Source organism: Oncorhynchus kisutch, linkage group LG2 (assembly GCF_002021735.2).
Source record: "Oncorhynchus kisutch isolate 150728-3 linkage group LG2, Okis_V2, whole genome shotgun sequence".
NCBI classification, from domain to species: domain Eukaryota; kingdom Metazoa; phylum Chordata; class Actinopteri; order Salmoniformes; family Salmonidae; genus Oncorhynchus; species Oncorhynchus kisutch.
Genome location: NC_034175.2, coordinates 60,851,852 through 60,868,327, shown reverse-complemented (window position 1 = coordinate 60,868,327; position 16,476 = coordinate 60,851,852). Strand labels below are relative to the sequence as shown.

General features: G+C 40.4%; 1 protein-coding gene across 1 annotated transcript in view; it reads left to right on the top strand.

The window, feature by feature from the left end:
* LOC109869488 (F-box-like/WD repeat-containing protein TBL1X) overlaps positions 1-16,476 on the top strand; it is a 38,421-nt gene that overhangs the window by 14,890 nt on the left and 7,055 nt on the right. The window contains exons 2-4 of the mRNA XM_020459680.2: positions 11,286-11,395; positions 12,361-12,506; positions 13,203-13,422. Of these exons, the coding sequence (XP_020315269.1) occupies positions 11,338-11,395; positions 12,361-12,506; positions 13,203-13,422 (424 nt within the window). The 5' untranslated portion in view covers positions 11,286-11,337. The remainder of the gene's footprint in view (positions 1-11,285; positions 11,396-12,360; positions 12,507-13,202; positions 13,423-16,476) is intronic.

Below are 16,476 nucleotides of genomic sequence, written 5' to 3'. Positions count from 1 at the left end.
TTGTAGGACGGAGAAGAACTGGGGGCAAAGTTAGTCACCGGATCAGTGGCTGAAAAGCTACTAGCTGCAATAATGCTTTGATATTGCTATTCACTGTAGTAGTCAAGAAATGACTCCCTGATGATGTAGACCTACTAGATCCTGTTGGATTTGACAACCAATGTAACCCTTCAATATTAAAACTACAGAAACACAATGTAATCTTCAAACTGTTGTCAGTCAATCACCTCTATCCAGGCAGGCAAGGCAGCCGTGGAAGAAGTGGTTTCCCCTAGATACGGTAGTGCTACCATCCCACAGTTTCCCTCCCACCACACACCACCTGTCGTTTGAGCGAGTCCTTGAGAAAGGCAGACAATAATACACAAATAGTTGTTGTGGCTACCTGATTGTGGCATCATTAGTTCTCCTCCCCATTTCCCTCCCTCGTTCCCTCTCTCTCTCCCTTCCCCCAATGGTCAGTCTAACCAATGGCAGGTTTTACTCAGGAGAGTAGTTCAAGAGAAAATGGCTGCTGTTTCCAGGTCATATTTGCACATCTGTCAGGAGGTGACTGCACAGGAGAAAATGGGGTCCTCCTCAGCACGTTAAGGTAGAATGTGCCTCCCTGTGTTTTTGTAAAGCTCTTTTTTTGTGTGTCCTGTTTTTCTACATCAATCCCCTTCAAAACCTTTACACATAAATGCCTGGCGGTAGAGTTTTTCTTCGCTTTACTGTCTCAGGGTATTGTGATAGCATGTTGTCTTCTTGAAGCCGATGATTTTAAAAATGTTATTTTACGCTTCATTTATCTTCATATTGAATACTATTTGTTGTGGTTGATGATTAGAAACTTATGTATAGAAGAAAATATACATTTGTACTGTAATTTGCTAGGGTTTTGTGTGTTTTCCCTGCAGTGTATGGACATGGTTGTTTTTTCTTTCCTCTCTATATCCAATAAGTAGATGTTAATAGACTTCTCTAGTCTGGGAGAGCACACTGTTTAGTCCTTGAGTTCCAAACACAAACCATCCACATCTATTTTTAGGCCAGATTATCCAACAAAAATCAACATTTGCAACTGATTTTTTGAGCCGTGTACATGGATTCCCCCCCGTCGTGACCTTATCCGTGGAGACCTTATCATGAAGACTTCTGTACTGTCTGTAGATCTAGGAGAATAGTTAAACAGTTTATATTTATATATATTTATATATATATTTACGGTAAGAATTTACAATAAGCAGCAGCCATTTCTGTTTTGTAGTGCTACAGAGTGCTTATGTACCATCAGTTGACCCTTCCCCAAATGTTTAACCTCACAGTTAGAGAGGGGGAAAAAGATCAGACCATAGATCAACGTTTAAAGACAACTTCATCCTAGAGCAACTACTCCATGCCTGCGCTGGAAAGACTGGATGTGTTTTTTGGAAAAATTGTGAATGTAGCAAAAAATTACATTTTAAATGGAACGCTCATGGAATGCTTACATGACAGCAACACTGTTTTGGCTTGAGTCCTGAGATCGTTTTGGTTGAGCCATTTTACCTTCTGCAATAAGTGTTTGTACTTACGTGGACATTCAACCTGATGTGGTGCTCTTTCCAATGAATTTCTAATGGCTCAGGAAACTACTATAGTTGTCATTTGGTTCATAACAACTAAAAGAAAATTGGACATTCAGTTAAATTGTGTTGTACTTTCACCACAGCCTCAGGCATAACACTCAGTTGAAACCTCAACATCGTAGCCTGGGTGAATGGCTGGAATCAACTTTACTGTGCATTAAACATGCTAATGATTTCCCTAATGAGTCACAGGGCTGACAACTAATGGGAAGCTCATAACTGTCCAGTGTTATTTCCATTTTTCTGCTGCTGCAATCAGTCAACTCCTGGGATATGCTATATGGAAGCTAAATGCAATTGCTTGGGACCGTTGTGAATGCATGCCCCAAACATGGAAAACAATTTGGAGCAAGACAAATAATGTATTTGAAATGGGTTTGATGAATGGCACTACACTATGATGTAGATTATAATGTGTACCGAAAGATTACATTAGGCAGATATGTTCTTCCAATGATATCATAACTGATATCCGAATTATGATATTTAACTGATAGCATTTGTGGCATAGAGTAGGGGTTTGTCGGTATCCAGATTTTCATACCATCATACCTTTTCTGTACCTTAACGGGATATACAGTAATTCCGGAAGTGCACACAAGGGGCGCTATTTAGAAAACAAAAACAAGGCAACAGGGATCTTGATCCAGGAGGGGATTGAATGTCTCAAGTCTTGTAGTATTTAGTTTGAGGATTTTGACATGAGCTAGCAACATTTGATAGACTGGTTTCGTCTGGACAAAAAAAAAAAAGGCTAGCAACCGGATACCAACGTGTTCTGTGGAGAGAAAAAAAGGTGATAGTTCCAGTATTTGGATAATTGTTGTGATTGGAGGATAGTTGTGAGGTTTATCGAAATCAGGATAAACTCCTCTGTTCTCCTCAAGCTCATTAATGATAGAATATTTATATTTGAAGATGTCATAAAGGCCAGTCTCTTCGGCAATGACCAGGTAGGGCAAACAGTTAAATGTTAGCTACATAGACTGGTACTCAGGCTAAAATCTCTCTGCTGTAAAAAAATAAGCTTAATATTAACATTTAGCCCCTTACCTAACAAGTTAACAAACCAAATGCAAAGCTGGAACCCTGAGCTGGATATAATTCATTTGACACATCTTAGATTTCTTATAGCTATACTGACCTTCTACATTTTTTTTACAGTATTGAAAATCAGACCATCAGTATTTCAAAATACCCCGGTATACACGCTATATCGCCTAGCATAGACTATGTGTTTGATGTGGAAGCAAACTGTACAGGACAATTCCACGAGTGATGCAGAGACTAAGATTTTCACGTTAAAATGTATGTTAAACAAAAATGAATGATTGTAAAGGTAAACAAACCATAGAACTCTATGCACAAGGATTAATTTGAGCAATTTCCACAGAAAATTTTACAAAAACACATACCTAATAAAGAAAAGTGCAGGTGCAAAATTTGGTAACAGAATGACGGTTTGTGCTGTCATTCTGTCACCAAACTTTGAATCTGCACTGTTTAACTTTGCAATCATTGGTTTTTGTTTGGCATACATTTTAAAGTAGTACATCTAAGTCGAAGCATCACTCTGTTACTGTGGAATTGCTCTACAGACAGTGTCAATATCACCAATGTTCTCAATCCACCAACTCAATTTGTCCTCACTGTACCTATATCACTCAACAGATCACGACGTTAAAGTGCTTTTGCTAGTTGCCACAGCACAAAGCAAATGCCTAGGTTAGCATTTGTGTCAGAAGTGGGAGGAGTGTATCGGCTGTGGTGTTTTGAGAGAAGCCTAGTGCCCAGGAAGCTCTGTAATGGATGATGCCGTCATGTGCCCATCTGATATATGGATTAGTGCCCCCCCCCCCCCCCCCCCCCGACCCGCTGGGCTTCACCTGGTAATTATTCTTGGGAAAATGGGACCTGCTTCCAGCTTTGGTGTTTTTCGTAATTTTTTTAAATGTTTAATAAATTATTGATCAGATTATTAATTGTGTTTTTGGTTTCATATGATACTGACTCAAGCGATGCCTCTCATTCAATAACGTGGTGGTGTGATTTATGTATTCATGGAACGTTAGTGCGAATCCACACAAGGAGAATGTGTCTCAGCGTGAGATTGATCTTCACACCAGCTCCAAATCATAGCACCATCTCTGATTGTTGGCGGAAAATTCATGTGAACATTCACACTCAGCCAATATCAGGGGATATTTAATTTGAGCACTGCATGTCTGCTGTGCAGTGCAATAAAGACAGAGAGTCCATGTCAAAGAATATCCCAGTGTAATCGGTGTGAAATGGCTGGCTAGTTAGCGGTGCACGCTAGTAACGTTTCAATCGGTGACGTCACTTGCTCTGAGACCTTGAATAGTTGTTTCCCATGCTCTTTAAGGACCACTGCTTTTGTGGAGCAATAGGTAACGATGTATCGTGGGAGGCAGTTGTTGGGTTCCTGGTTCAAGCCCAGGTTGGCGAGGAGAGGGACGGAAGCAACAATGTTACTCCAATGTGAAGACTTGCATTATTCATGTTGAGTAACATATTCGACACGGCTGGCACAGAGCCCAGTGGTAATTGGGACAACACTATTCTGTGTCTATTTTGCGCCGGTTGTTGCTATGCTACCAAAAGGGAACTCTTTAGAGTCAGTTCAGCTCTGTGTGGTGTGGTATGGAGGTTAGAGGCCTGCATTTCTTACTGACTGGCTCTACTCTGATTCTGATCTGGGAAGAAGTTTGTCCCTCTTGTCCAGTTCTACACCTCAGACTAGGCTGAATGCAGAAAAAGTAACAATGGCCATGATCCAGCTTCCTAAAGGTCAGTTTTAGGATCAAGTTCAAATGTATTATTAATCTGAGGAATTCTTAACCTCTTGTGGGGGACCACAAGGTTCTTTATGATGGATAACTGGCTGTTTTTGGAGAGGTAAATGATTGGAGCTGCCAACATGAAGAGGAAGCATTTTACGATGTATTGTTGTCTACGTGGTCTTGAATACAGAATGTGATATACCACATACAATGAGCTCCAGAAGTATTGGGACATTGACACATTTTCATTGTTGTTTCTGTACTCCATCACTTTGGACTGTCAGCTTCTGTACATAGTCCCCCCCCATTTTAGGGGACCAAAAGTATTGTGACAAATTCACTTATATGCATTGAAGTAGTCAAAAGTTTAGTATTTGGTCCCATATTCCTAGCATGCAATGATTACATCAAGCTTGTGACTCTACAACTTGTTGGATGCATTTGCTGTTTGTTTTGGTTGTGATTCAGATTATTTTGTGCCAAATAGAAATGAATGGTTAATAATGTATTCTATCATTTTGGAGTCACTTTTATTTTAAATATAAAAAAAATATTTTTCTAAACAGCAACATCTATTATTGTAGATGCTACCATAATTACAGATAGTCTTGAATGAAATATGCTAACCTCCCCTGTTATTGTAATGGTGAGAGGTTGACATGTCGTGGGGGTATTTTTTATTTTATCTTTGTTTAACTAAGCAAGTCAGTTAAGAACAAACTCTTATTTACAATGACGGCCTTGGAACAGTGGGTTAACTTCCTTGTTCAGGGACATAACAACAGATGTTTACCTTGTCAGCTCGGGGATTCGATCTAGCAACCTTTCGGTTGTTGGTCCAACACTAACCACTAGGCTACCTGTCACCTGATATACACTCATTATTATTATTATTCACGATTCACGTAAGTTAATTTGTCCCAATAATTTTGGTCCCCTAAAATGGGGGGAACTATGTACAGAAAGTGATGTAATTTCTATACAGTTCACCCAATATGGATGAAAATACCCTCAAATTGAAGCTGACAGTCTGCACTTTAACCTTATATGCATTGTATAATTTCAAATCTAAAGGGCTGGAGTACAGAGCCAAAACAACAACAAATGAGTCACTGTCCCAATACTTTGGTAGCTCACTCTATTTGTCTGCTTTGCTTTCAGTTTTCAGTTCACTTTACTCGTCAACAGATACATTGGGCTTTGATACAAAATAATTGATTAATAGTTGATTATTGCAGTGCTTAAGGGCATTTCACACAAACTGGTTGCACCTACAGTTTCAGGATTTTGAGGATTTTGTTTTCTCTGAATTCTAAAAGTATTGTTCCAGTCTCACCTTCATATTTCATACCCTATTATGCATAATATACTGTGTACAGACAGACAATGGATTGATATATTGTTGGAAAATTATTCATCTTTTTATTTTTTTTATCAAATATCTGAAACATACAATATACTTGCAGTGAAGCCGCTCAACGACTACATCATACCAGTTGCATGAGAGTGTGTGTGTATTTGCATGTGTACAGACACCTGCACAGCATCAGCATCAGGCAAACCTGCATTAGTTGTAAAAACACTGCCCCTCGGTGTCATTCAAACATACTTTTTGATATGTTGTATTTTGACTTTAAAAATAAACTTGTATCTTTGACCATCATTCTATCTCCCATACAGCAACTCCACTCCCACAGCTTCCCTCAGCCCATCCCAACTATCTCTGCTGGCCACCCACTTCGGGTTTCTACGCAACACATATCTTTCAAATATGCTGTGATGTTTAACTTACAATTTCAATTATCTAATCGAATAGAATCCACAGATTGCGAGTTGAAGATAAATACTTTTAGGCTACCTGAGGGCAATACCAAAATAAATGGTCTATTTATTCTGTATCCTCACAACAAATCTGCAGAGCTTCGATGATTTTATGCCCCAAATATTCAATATTTTGTTGGTGGCAAGAATACTATATAATAATTTTAGCTGAAAAGCACAAAGTCTTGAATCTTGCGTTGTTTTATATATCAACTCATACCCTCAAATACATCAAAAATCTCTTCCCAACTATTTTGCAATCGGTATGGCACAGTTGTCAACATCCTGGTCCTCAAATTAAACTAGTATACTTTCCTATTTATGCTATTTTTATTCCTCCACCAGTTTTGATCCTTTATATTGGGCAGACAGACCAGTTCCCTACCTCCTCCCGCTGCCACCCACCTCCTCCATTTTTGGGGTAATGCTGTAATCAATTGGTTGGACTCTTGGATTGAGCAGACCTTCCCGTACAATTCTGATAACTCCATGAAGGACATAACTCTACTATCCCAATTTAAAATATCATTTAAGAACAAAATACCCTTTTGAAAGATCTTTCCCATAAATACAGGTATTTTATCAACCAGCACATTTGAGATCAGCCATAATATTTGTTCTATCTTTTCAGGGGGATGACATTTAAATTGTAGCCAGCTCTGCAATGCTTGTTTTGAAAAAGAGAGATACTTTGAAAAAGGTATCATTTTCAATTAATCGAAAATGAGACATGGCAATCTGCACAAAGGCAAAAGGCCATTTTTAAACAATGGATGAGCTTTTCTTAGTAAACTACTTGAGAACCATTTAGGGTTCAAATAAAACTGTTGAATGAGTGAAGCTTTTAGAGAGAGGTTTAGGGCTTTTATATTTAATCATCTCAACCCACCTAATTAATATTCATTATATAGATATGCACGTTTTACTTTGTCTGGTTTTGCATCCCAGATAAAGCTAAATATTTTTTGCTCACATGATTTGAAAAACGAATCATCAGGAGTAGGCAGCACCATAAGTAAGTGAGTAAACTGAGATATGACTAAGGAGTTAATCAGGGCAATGTTTTCCATAAAAAATACACGTATTTACCTCTCAATGGTTGCAGGATCTTGTCTATTTTTACAAATGTTCTATTTAAATTCAGTGTGGAGAGCTTATTTATATATTTTGTGATATGAATACTAAGTATGTCTACTTCACCATCAGCCCATTTTATAGGTAAATTGCAGGGTTTATAGCTCAAATGTAAAAGTCGTATATTTTAAAGACCCAATACGTAATATTGTACAATTGTGGCCAAAAGCTGTGACAATGACACAAATATTAACTTTCACGAAGTCTGCTGCCTTAGTTTGTATGATGGCAATTTGTATATACTCCAGAATGTTATGAAGAGTGATCAGATGAATTGCAATTAATTGCAAAGTCCCTCTTTGCCATGCAAATTAACTGAATCCCAAGAAACATTTCCACTGCATTTCAGCCCTGCCACAAAAGGACCAGCTGACATCATCTCAGTGATTCTCTTGTTAACACAGGTGTGAGTGTTGACGAGGACAAGGCTGGAGATCACTCTGTCATGCTGATTGAGTTCGAATAACAGACTGCAAGCTCCAAAAGGAGGGTGGTGCTTAGAATCATTGTTCTTCCTCTATCAAACATGGTTACCTGCAAGGAAACGCGTGTCGTCATCATTGCTTTACACAAAAAGGGCTTCACAGGCAAGGATATTGCTGCCAGTAAGATTGCACCTAAATCAATCATTTATCAGATCATCAAGAACTTCAAGGAGAGCAGTTCAATTGTTGTGAAGAAGGCTTCAGGGCGCCCAAGAAAGTCCAGCAAGCGCCAGGATCGTCTCCTAAAGTTGATTCAGCTGCGGGATCATGGCACCACCAGTATAGAGCTTGCTCAGGAATGGCAGCAGGCAGGTGTGAGTGCATCTGCACGCACAGTGAGGCGAAGACTTTTGGAGGATGGCCTGGTGTCAAGAAAGTCAGCAAAGAAGCCACTTCTCTCCAGGAAAACCATCAGGGACAGACTGATATTTTGCAAAAGATACAGGGATTGGACTGCTGAGGACTGGGGTAAAGTGATTTTTTCTGATGACTCCCCATTCCGATTGTTTGGGGCATTGAAAAATGCTTGTCCGGAGAAGACAAGGTGAGCGCTACCATCAGTCCTGTGTCATGCCAACAGTAAAGCATCCTGAGACCATTCATGTTTGGGGTTGATTCTCAGCCAAGGGAGTGGGCTCACTCACAATGTTGCCTAAGAACACAGCTATGAATAAAGAATGGTACCAACACATCCTCCGAGAGCAACTTCTCCCAACCATCCAGGAACAGTTTGGTGATGAACAATGCCTTTTCCAGCATGATGGAGCACCTTGCGATAAGGCAAAAGTGATAACTAAGTGGCTCGGGGAACAAAACATCAATATTTTGGGTCCATGGCTAGCAAACTCCCCAGACCTTAATCTCATTGAGAATTTGTGGTCAATCCTCAAGAGGCAGGTGGACAAACAAAACCCCACAAATTCTGACAAACTCCAAGCATTGATTATGCAAGAATGGGCTGCCATCAGTGTGGCCCAGAAGTTAAAAAGAGAACATCTGCCGAAAAACCTAAGCGTTCCTATATATGAGATTCAGGAAGACTTATGTGCATTGTTCTCCATATTCCATCCAGTTGGCTTTATTTTTGTAGTAGATTACATTAGATGGTTCTTCAATAAGTTCCTCAAGTTCTTTTTGTTTTTCCTCTAACTTCTTTTGTATCTCTGTAGTATCGTTTTTATTGCTCTCTACCTGTACTGTTAGTTCATGGATTCTCCTTGTTAGTCTCCTTAGCCAGAAACGGCTTTTTTAGTATTGATGAATATTGATTTGAATGACCTTTTGAAGGTACATTTAAAGGTATCCCAAACAATAAGGGGATTTGCTGAACTTATATTATACTGGAAGAATTCAGTTATAAATGATTTTGTGTTAGTTAAAAATAAGTTGTCCTCCAGTAAACTTTGATTAAATTCCCAATGTCCACGTGGAAAATCTATAAGAGTTATGTGAAGGCCAATTAGATGATGATCCGATTGCATTCTGTCTCCTATTAAAACGTTTTTAACCTTTGATAAAAGAGACAAGAAAGTTGTCAACCCCATTCCTTTTTCCACACAACTTCAGGATGTAGAGTGAGTTTCCTGTAAACAGTATATGTTATATTCCTTTTCTTTTAGCCATGTAAAGACTGATCTTCTTTTTTATATCTGCTAAACTGATACAATTATAACTGGCTATACTTATTTCTCCCCACACCATAACTAGATACTATTCTCAGTCTAAATTGACCATAATTTAGTGCTGCCATCAGAGGTATTAGAGCTTTCAAACGTCTGATATTTAGAATTCAAGAATTAGGTTCTAGCAATATTTGTTTTATTCCCTTGCCTGTTTGCCTGTGAGCCAATGCCACAGATGTTAGAAAATTGAGACAAGACATTATGTGTATAGTAAATCTGAGTAGTTTGATGTGTATGATGTTGGATGTGATATAGTGAGAGTGTGTATGATGTCTGTATAAGAGTAAGACTATAATGTGTGGTCCAAATAAATAATAACTCGGCCAATTTGCATGGTTGAGTGTCTATGTATGTAACATGTAGTGGGTATAGCCTTAATATTCATGATGATAATTGTAATCCACATCGTATCGCCGTCATAGTTGCATCATAATTACCTTTACCATAATTGAAAAACATAACCCAGCATTTCCATAGCAATTGACGTTTCACATGATCATGAAAGAGACCTTGCATTACTCTAGAGACGGCTTCACTACAGTGCAAATGTATTCTGTACAATGTTATTATTCCCCAATGCCCCTATTCTAATATCTTCCCCTTGCTTGTTGTAAACATATATAAGCGTGTAGACAATTACATAAAAAATATAGACAAACAATAAACACATTCAATTATAAAAGTTGAGAGAAGTGAGAGAAGAGAGCGAGATCAGGTGTGTGTGTGTGTGTGTGTGTGTGTGTGTGTGTGTGTGTGTGTGTGTGTGTGTGTGTGTGTGTGTGTGTGTGTGTGTGTGTGTGTGTGTGTGTGTGTGTGTGTGTGTGTGTGTGTGTGTGTGTGTGTAAGTGAGCATGTAATTGAGTATGTGTGTGTTCATATCCACTTCATAGTGTTCAGATATTTTTACAGTTCCCATACTTTCTTTTTTTCGTAACCTGAAGTCCCTGTAGAATTTAGTACAGCCATGAATCATTCTTTGTAGCAAAGCACTCCCTAGCCTGAAGGCCCTTATCAGTGGGAACAATAAATCAATTGCTGTGATTCTAAAGGGCTCTGTTTTTATGTTTTTCTTCAGATCCCTGTAGTTTTGAAAGAATACCAAATTGAAATGTTGACGCAGTCACCAGTAAATTATGTTTTCTGTGAAAGCGATAATGATGTGAATGTTGCCCAACTTTACCAGTAATTAGCCCTAGCCGGTGTGTTGAGTTCTCCTCTGCAGTTTACTAGATAGCGACAGTAGGCCTTTAATGCCATGTCCTGCTTTATTAGGCTTCTTTACCCATCTAGTTCAGTGGCCAGGTCAATAATGGTAGACTGTTGCCACTTTCCCCTGCAAGCTAAATGGAAATGGACGCCTCTGTCGGGTCACAGTAGAGAGATGGGGGGGAATACTTAGCCTGTGAAGTAGAGATGGATTCACTAGCTTAGTGATCCGGTCATTGACATTCTCAGTGTGTGTGTGTGTGTGTGTGTGTGTGTGTGTGTGTGTGTGTGTGTGTGTGTGTGTGTGTGTGTGTGTGTGTGTGTGTAGGAAGTACATGCCTGAACTATGGTCTTGCTTTATCTTTGTATGTGAGGACATGGTAGCTGTCAAGTCATTTGATAATAATGATAATAATGATTGGGGACCTACCTAGATATAACCTACATTTTCCCACTCATTGGTAATCTTGTCATCTTGTGAAACGATGTAGCGAGCTGTGTAATGAATCTAAAACTCATTGTCTTCCTCTCTTTCTTTCTTAGGGTGGGCCGATCTTTACTAGATACAGTACCTCCTCCATCGAGGTGGGCTAAGATGAGTATAACCAGTGATGAAGTGAACTTCTTGGTATACAGATATCTTCAGGAGTCAGGTATGTATGACTGCCAACCTCCCTGTAACACACTTGTCCTGTCTCGCTCTGTCTCTTGTCTGTCTGCTGAAATTATTATTATACTTCTGCTTTACATATTTCTTCTGTATTTGATTCTGTGGTAATGTAGGAATTGAGAATGGCTTTGTAGTTGACCTTGTTGATTATGTTGTCATGGATTAGACTGCATTGACTCTTTCTAAACCACATGTGTCAAACTCATTCCACTGGCTGAGTGTCTGCGGGTTTCTACTCCTCCATTGTACTTGATTGAGGAATTAAGGTCACTGATTTGTAAGGAACCCCCCTCACCTGGTTGTCTAGGTCTTAATTGAATGGAAAAACCAAGACACTAAGCCCTCCATGGAATGAGTTTGACACCCCTGATCTAAACGGTCTCTAAAGGTTTGGGAATTTTGGCACACATTTGACCAATGGCTACTTCAATAAATTCACCAAAAACATGATGAAAAGCTTGAGAGAGTGCAGGAATAGGAAAGTAGAGGTGTCAGTAACTCCAGAAACTACCGTTAGTGGAAACCAAGCCTATTCTACCTATCTGTTGGCTGTTCAGAATATCGCTTTCCCTTCATATGTACCTGTGTCAACATGCCATTCACGCTACCCAATTTTTCACAGGGCGAATGAATTATTGAGATCCTAGCCGCTGTATTTGATTACTGTTGGGGCTTTCTTTGAAGCCAGTCATTGGATAAATGCTTGATAGCTCTGGCATTTGAACATTTCTTCCCCTGAAAAAGTCTACTTGGAATGAATGATTGACTCGCTGTCTACGCTCCCTTTTATTTTTTGGTTTACATAACATTGATATTAAAAAGTTAGAAACAACACCTCAGACATTGCAGATGTCTGTAGATATGTCTGTGTAGGAGTGAGACGTTTGTGTTGCAGGGTCTCTGGTGTTCTCGTTGTACTGACTGTGTTCTCTGTGTGTCCCTTTCCAGGTTTCTCCCACTCAGCGTTCACCTTTGGCATTGAGAGCCACATCAGCCAGTCCAACATCAATGGAACACTAGTGCCCCCTGCTGCCCTCATCTCCATCCTGCAGAAAGGCCTCCAGTATGTGGAGGCAGAGATCAGCATCAACGAGGTGAGCCTAGGGGCTCCAGTCCAGGCTGCCTTCTGGTAGTGCCTTGGGTCGCATTCATTAGTGCATACCGTAGCAAAACATTTAGCAAAAGAACACAAAAACTATATATATATATGGTACTAGTCAAACGTTTGGACACACCTACTCATTCCATAATTTGATTTGTTTAACACTTTTTGGGGCATTATTACATGATTCCATATGTGTTATTTCATAGTTTTGATGTCTTCACTATTATTCTACAATGTAGAAAATAGTACAAATAAAGAAAACCCCTGAATGAGTAGGTGTGTCCAAACTTTTGACTGAGTGTGTATGTGTGTGTGTATATATATTTTTTTATTCATAAAGGTTCTTTTTCAATCTGTTTTCTTCCTTTTGGTGCCTGGAGAATACAACCCTGGCCTGGACTACCACACCCAGAACAAACACCAAACACTCTCCATGTAAATCAATGGGGTTATTTATATAAGGCTGCCCTCACTAATACAGTGCCTAAGATCAATACTTAGCTCAGCAGTCATTTGTATGCAAAATAAGTTTATCGAAGTCATGAATCTCAAACAATACCAAAATCAATACACTATTGTACTTGGCAAATTAAAAATGTAAATCCTACAGTTCAAATGTATTGTCCATCAGTGCACTCTTACATCCAACGGGGTAACCATGGCATATTTGGTGTTGTGTTGGCAGGATGGCACGGTGTTTGATGGGCGGCCCATTGAGTCTCTGTCACTCATCGACGCGGTGATGCCAGATGTGGTGCAGACGAGGCAGCAGGCCTTCCGCGACAAGCTAGCCCAGCAACAGGCGGCCTGCGCCATGGCAATCACCGCCGCAAGCAACCAACCCAACGCACCAAAGAACGGAGAGGCCATCGTAAACGGAGAGGAGAACGGCACACACACCATGTGTAAGAACAGCCTCCTGTCTAACAGGGCCATTTAGCTATCACTAGCTAGCGTTGTCGTGCCATAACTTAACAAATGACAGCTAAACATTTTCCCACATTATCTTGATACTTACTATGTGAGACTTACTACATCAAGCAGCATGTGTGTGTGATACTCTAGAGCCATGTGATTTTCACTGAATGTGAGGTAATTAGTGACATGGCATTGAGTGTTGGTGAATTTGACCCTGCATGCATTCACCTTCATTGTTCCTCCCTAACAGATGCTTCTAGAATTTAGCCAGTGAAACCAGAGAGGTATGGATCGGGTGAAGCGTTAGATTAGGGAGAAACTGATAGAGGATGTTGTGGATGTTTGTGTCAGCCGATCCCACTGGAGTTAGTCTGTCTGTGTGGGTGGGTGGCAGAACACCAGCAACGACTATGTTAGTTTAAGTAATGGTTGTCTGAACAGACAGGGATGCTGCAGCCCCGTAGGATTGCTCTTCAGCAAAAACAAGTCTGGGAAAAAAACACATTTTATCAATACTGCAGGCAGGATGTGAAGATGATTACTGGATTAGCTCTTAGCTCATCTCCCAGAATGGTTGAGCTTTGATCCTCTACAGATTGCTCCTTCCGCTTCAATTGGGTCAACAAGTACGTTTGATGCGGTAGTTGCAAATCTTAGATAACACTGTTATTTAAGACTTAGTAACTGTCTCGGGCTCTCGGCTATTTGCCGTTAATGTTTTGGAACTAGCCTCATTTAAATTCTCTGATCTTAAATGGTTATGATTTGAAAGGGGAGAGGTTAAACACCTCTAATTTTTGTCAGAAACCAACTTAAGAGGGAAACAGTCCAGATAGTTCGTTTTTGCAACTGAATATGGCTACTGATGAGAAGGAAATTGAACTATATTTTCAATATATGTGATCTCCTGTATAGAAGGTATTGGGAGTCATGTATGTGTCTGTTTTTATTTCCTTATTTTATTTCACCTTTATTTAACTAGGCAAGTCAGTTAAGAACAACTTCTTATTTACAATGACGGCCTACCCCGGCCAAACCCTAACCCGGACGAGGCTGGGCCATTTGTGCGCGCCCTATGGGACTCCCAATCACGGCTGGTTGTGATACAGCCTGGAATCAAACCATGATATGTAGTGATGCCTCTAGCACTGCTTTTTGTTGTTGTTGTTTTTGTTTATCTGTCGGCCCCAGCCTCGAACTCAGGCCCTGTGTGTAGTTAACCGACCCTCTCTGCCCATTCATCACCATTTTACCTGTTGTTGTTGTCTCAGCTGATTAGCTGTTGTTGTCTTAGCTAGCTCTCCCAATCAACACCTGTGGTTGCTTTGTTTCTCTCAAATGTCAATATGTCTTGTATACTGTTGTTGGTTAGAGCGTTGGACTAGTAACTGAAAGGTTGCAAGATCAAATCCCTGAGCTGACATGGTAAAAATCTGTCGTTCTGCCCCTGAACAAGGCAGTTAACCCACTGTTCCTAGGCCGTCATTGAAAATAAGAATTTGTTCTTAACTGACTTGCCTAGTTAAATAAAGGTGAGATATAAATAAAAAAAGTTTTAGTTTACTGCGGAGCCCATAGTCCCACTCAACATGCCTCAGATATCTCCTTTGTCCGATCTCCCACACATGCGGTGACCTCACCCAGCATAACTAGCCCATCCAGAGATGCAACCTCTCTTATCATCACTCGGTGCCTGGCTTTATCTCCACTGTACCCACACCCCACCATACCCCTGTCTGTACATTATGCCCTGAATCTATTCTACCACGCCCAGAAATCTGCTCCTTTTATTCTCTGTCCCCAACGCACTAGATGACCAGTTTTCATAGCCTTTAGCCGTACGCTCACCCTACACCTCCTCTGTTCCTCGGGTGATGTGGAGGTTAACCCAGGCCCCGCGTGTCCCCCGGCACTCTCATTTGTTGACTTTTGTAACCAGAAAAGGCCTTGGTTTCATGCATGTTAACATCAGAAGCCTCCTACCTTAGTTTGTTTTACTCACTGCTTTAGCACACTCTGCCAACCCTGATGTCCTTCCCGTGTCTGAATCCTGGCTGAGGAAGGCCACTAAAAAGTCTGAGATTTCCATCCTCAACTACAACATTTTCAGACAAGATAGAACGACCAAATGGGGAGGAGATGCAATCTACTGCAGAGATAGACTGCAAAGTTCTGTCATACTTTCCAGGTCTATGCCCAAACAGTTCGAGCTTCTAATTTTAAAAATGTATCTCTCCAGAAATAAGTCTCTCACTGTTGCCGCCTGTTATAGACCCCCCTCAGCTCCCAACTGTGCCCTGGACACCATATGTGAATTGATTGCCCCCCATCTATCTTCAGAATCCATTCTGTTTGGTGACCTAAACTGGGATATGCTTAACACCCCGGCAGTCCAACAATCTATGGTAGATGCCCTCAATCTCACACAAATTATCAACGAACTCACCAGGTACAACCCTAAATCCTTAAACATGGGCACTTTCATAGATATTATCCTGACCAACTTGCCCTCCTAATACACCTCTGCTGTTTTCAATCCGGATCTCAGCGATCACTGCCTCATTGCCTGCATCCACTCTGGGTCTGCGGTCAAACGACCACACCTCATCACTGTCAAACGCTCCCTAAAACACTTCTGCAAGCAGGTCTTTCTAATCGACCTGGCCTGAGTATCGTGGAAGGATATTGACCTCATCACGTCAGTCGAGGATGCCTGGTAGTTCTTTAAAAGTAATTTACTCACCATCTTAAATAAGCATGCCCCTTTCAAATTAGAACTAAGAACAGATATAGCCCTTGGTTAACTCCAGACCTGACTGCCCTTGACCAGCACAAAAAGATTCTGTGGCGTACTGCACTAGCAACAAATAGTCTGTGCGATATGAAACTTGTCATGGAAGTCAGGAACCAATACACGCAGTCAGTCAGGAAAGCAAATGCTAGCTTTTTCAAACAGAAATTTGCATCCTGTAGCTCTTAACTCCAAAAGGTTTTGGGACACTGTAAGGTCCATGGAGAATAAGAGCACCTCCTCCTAGCTG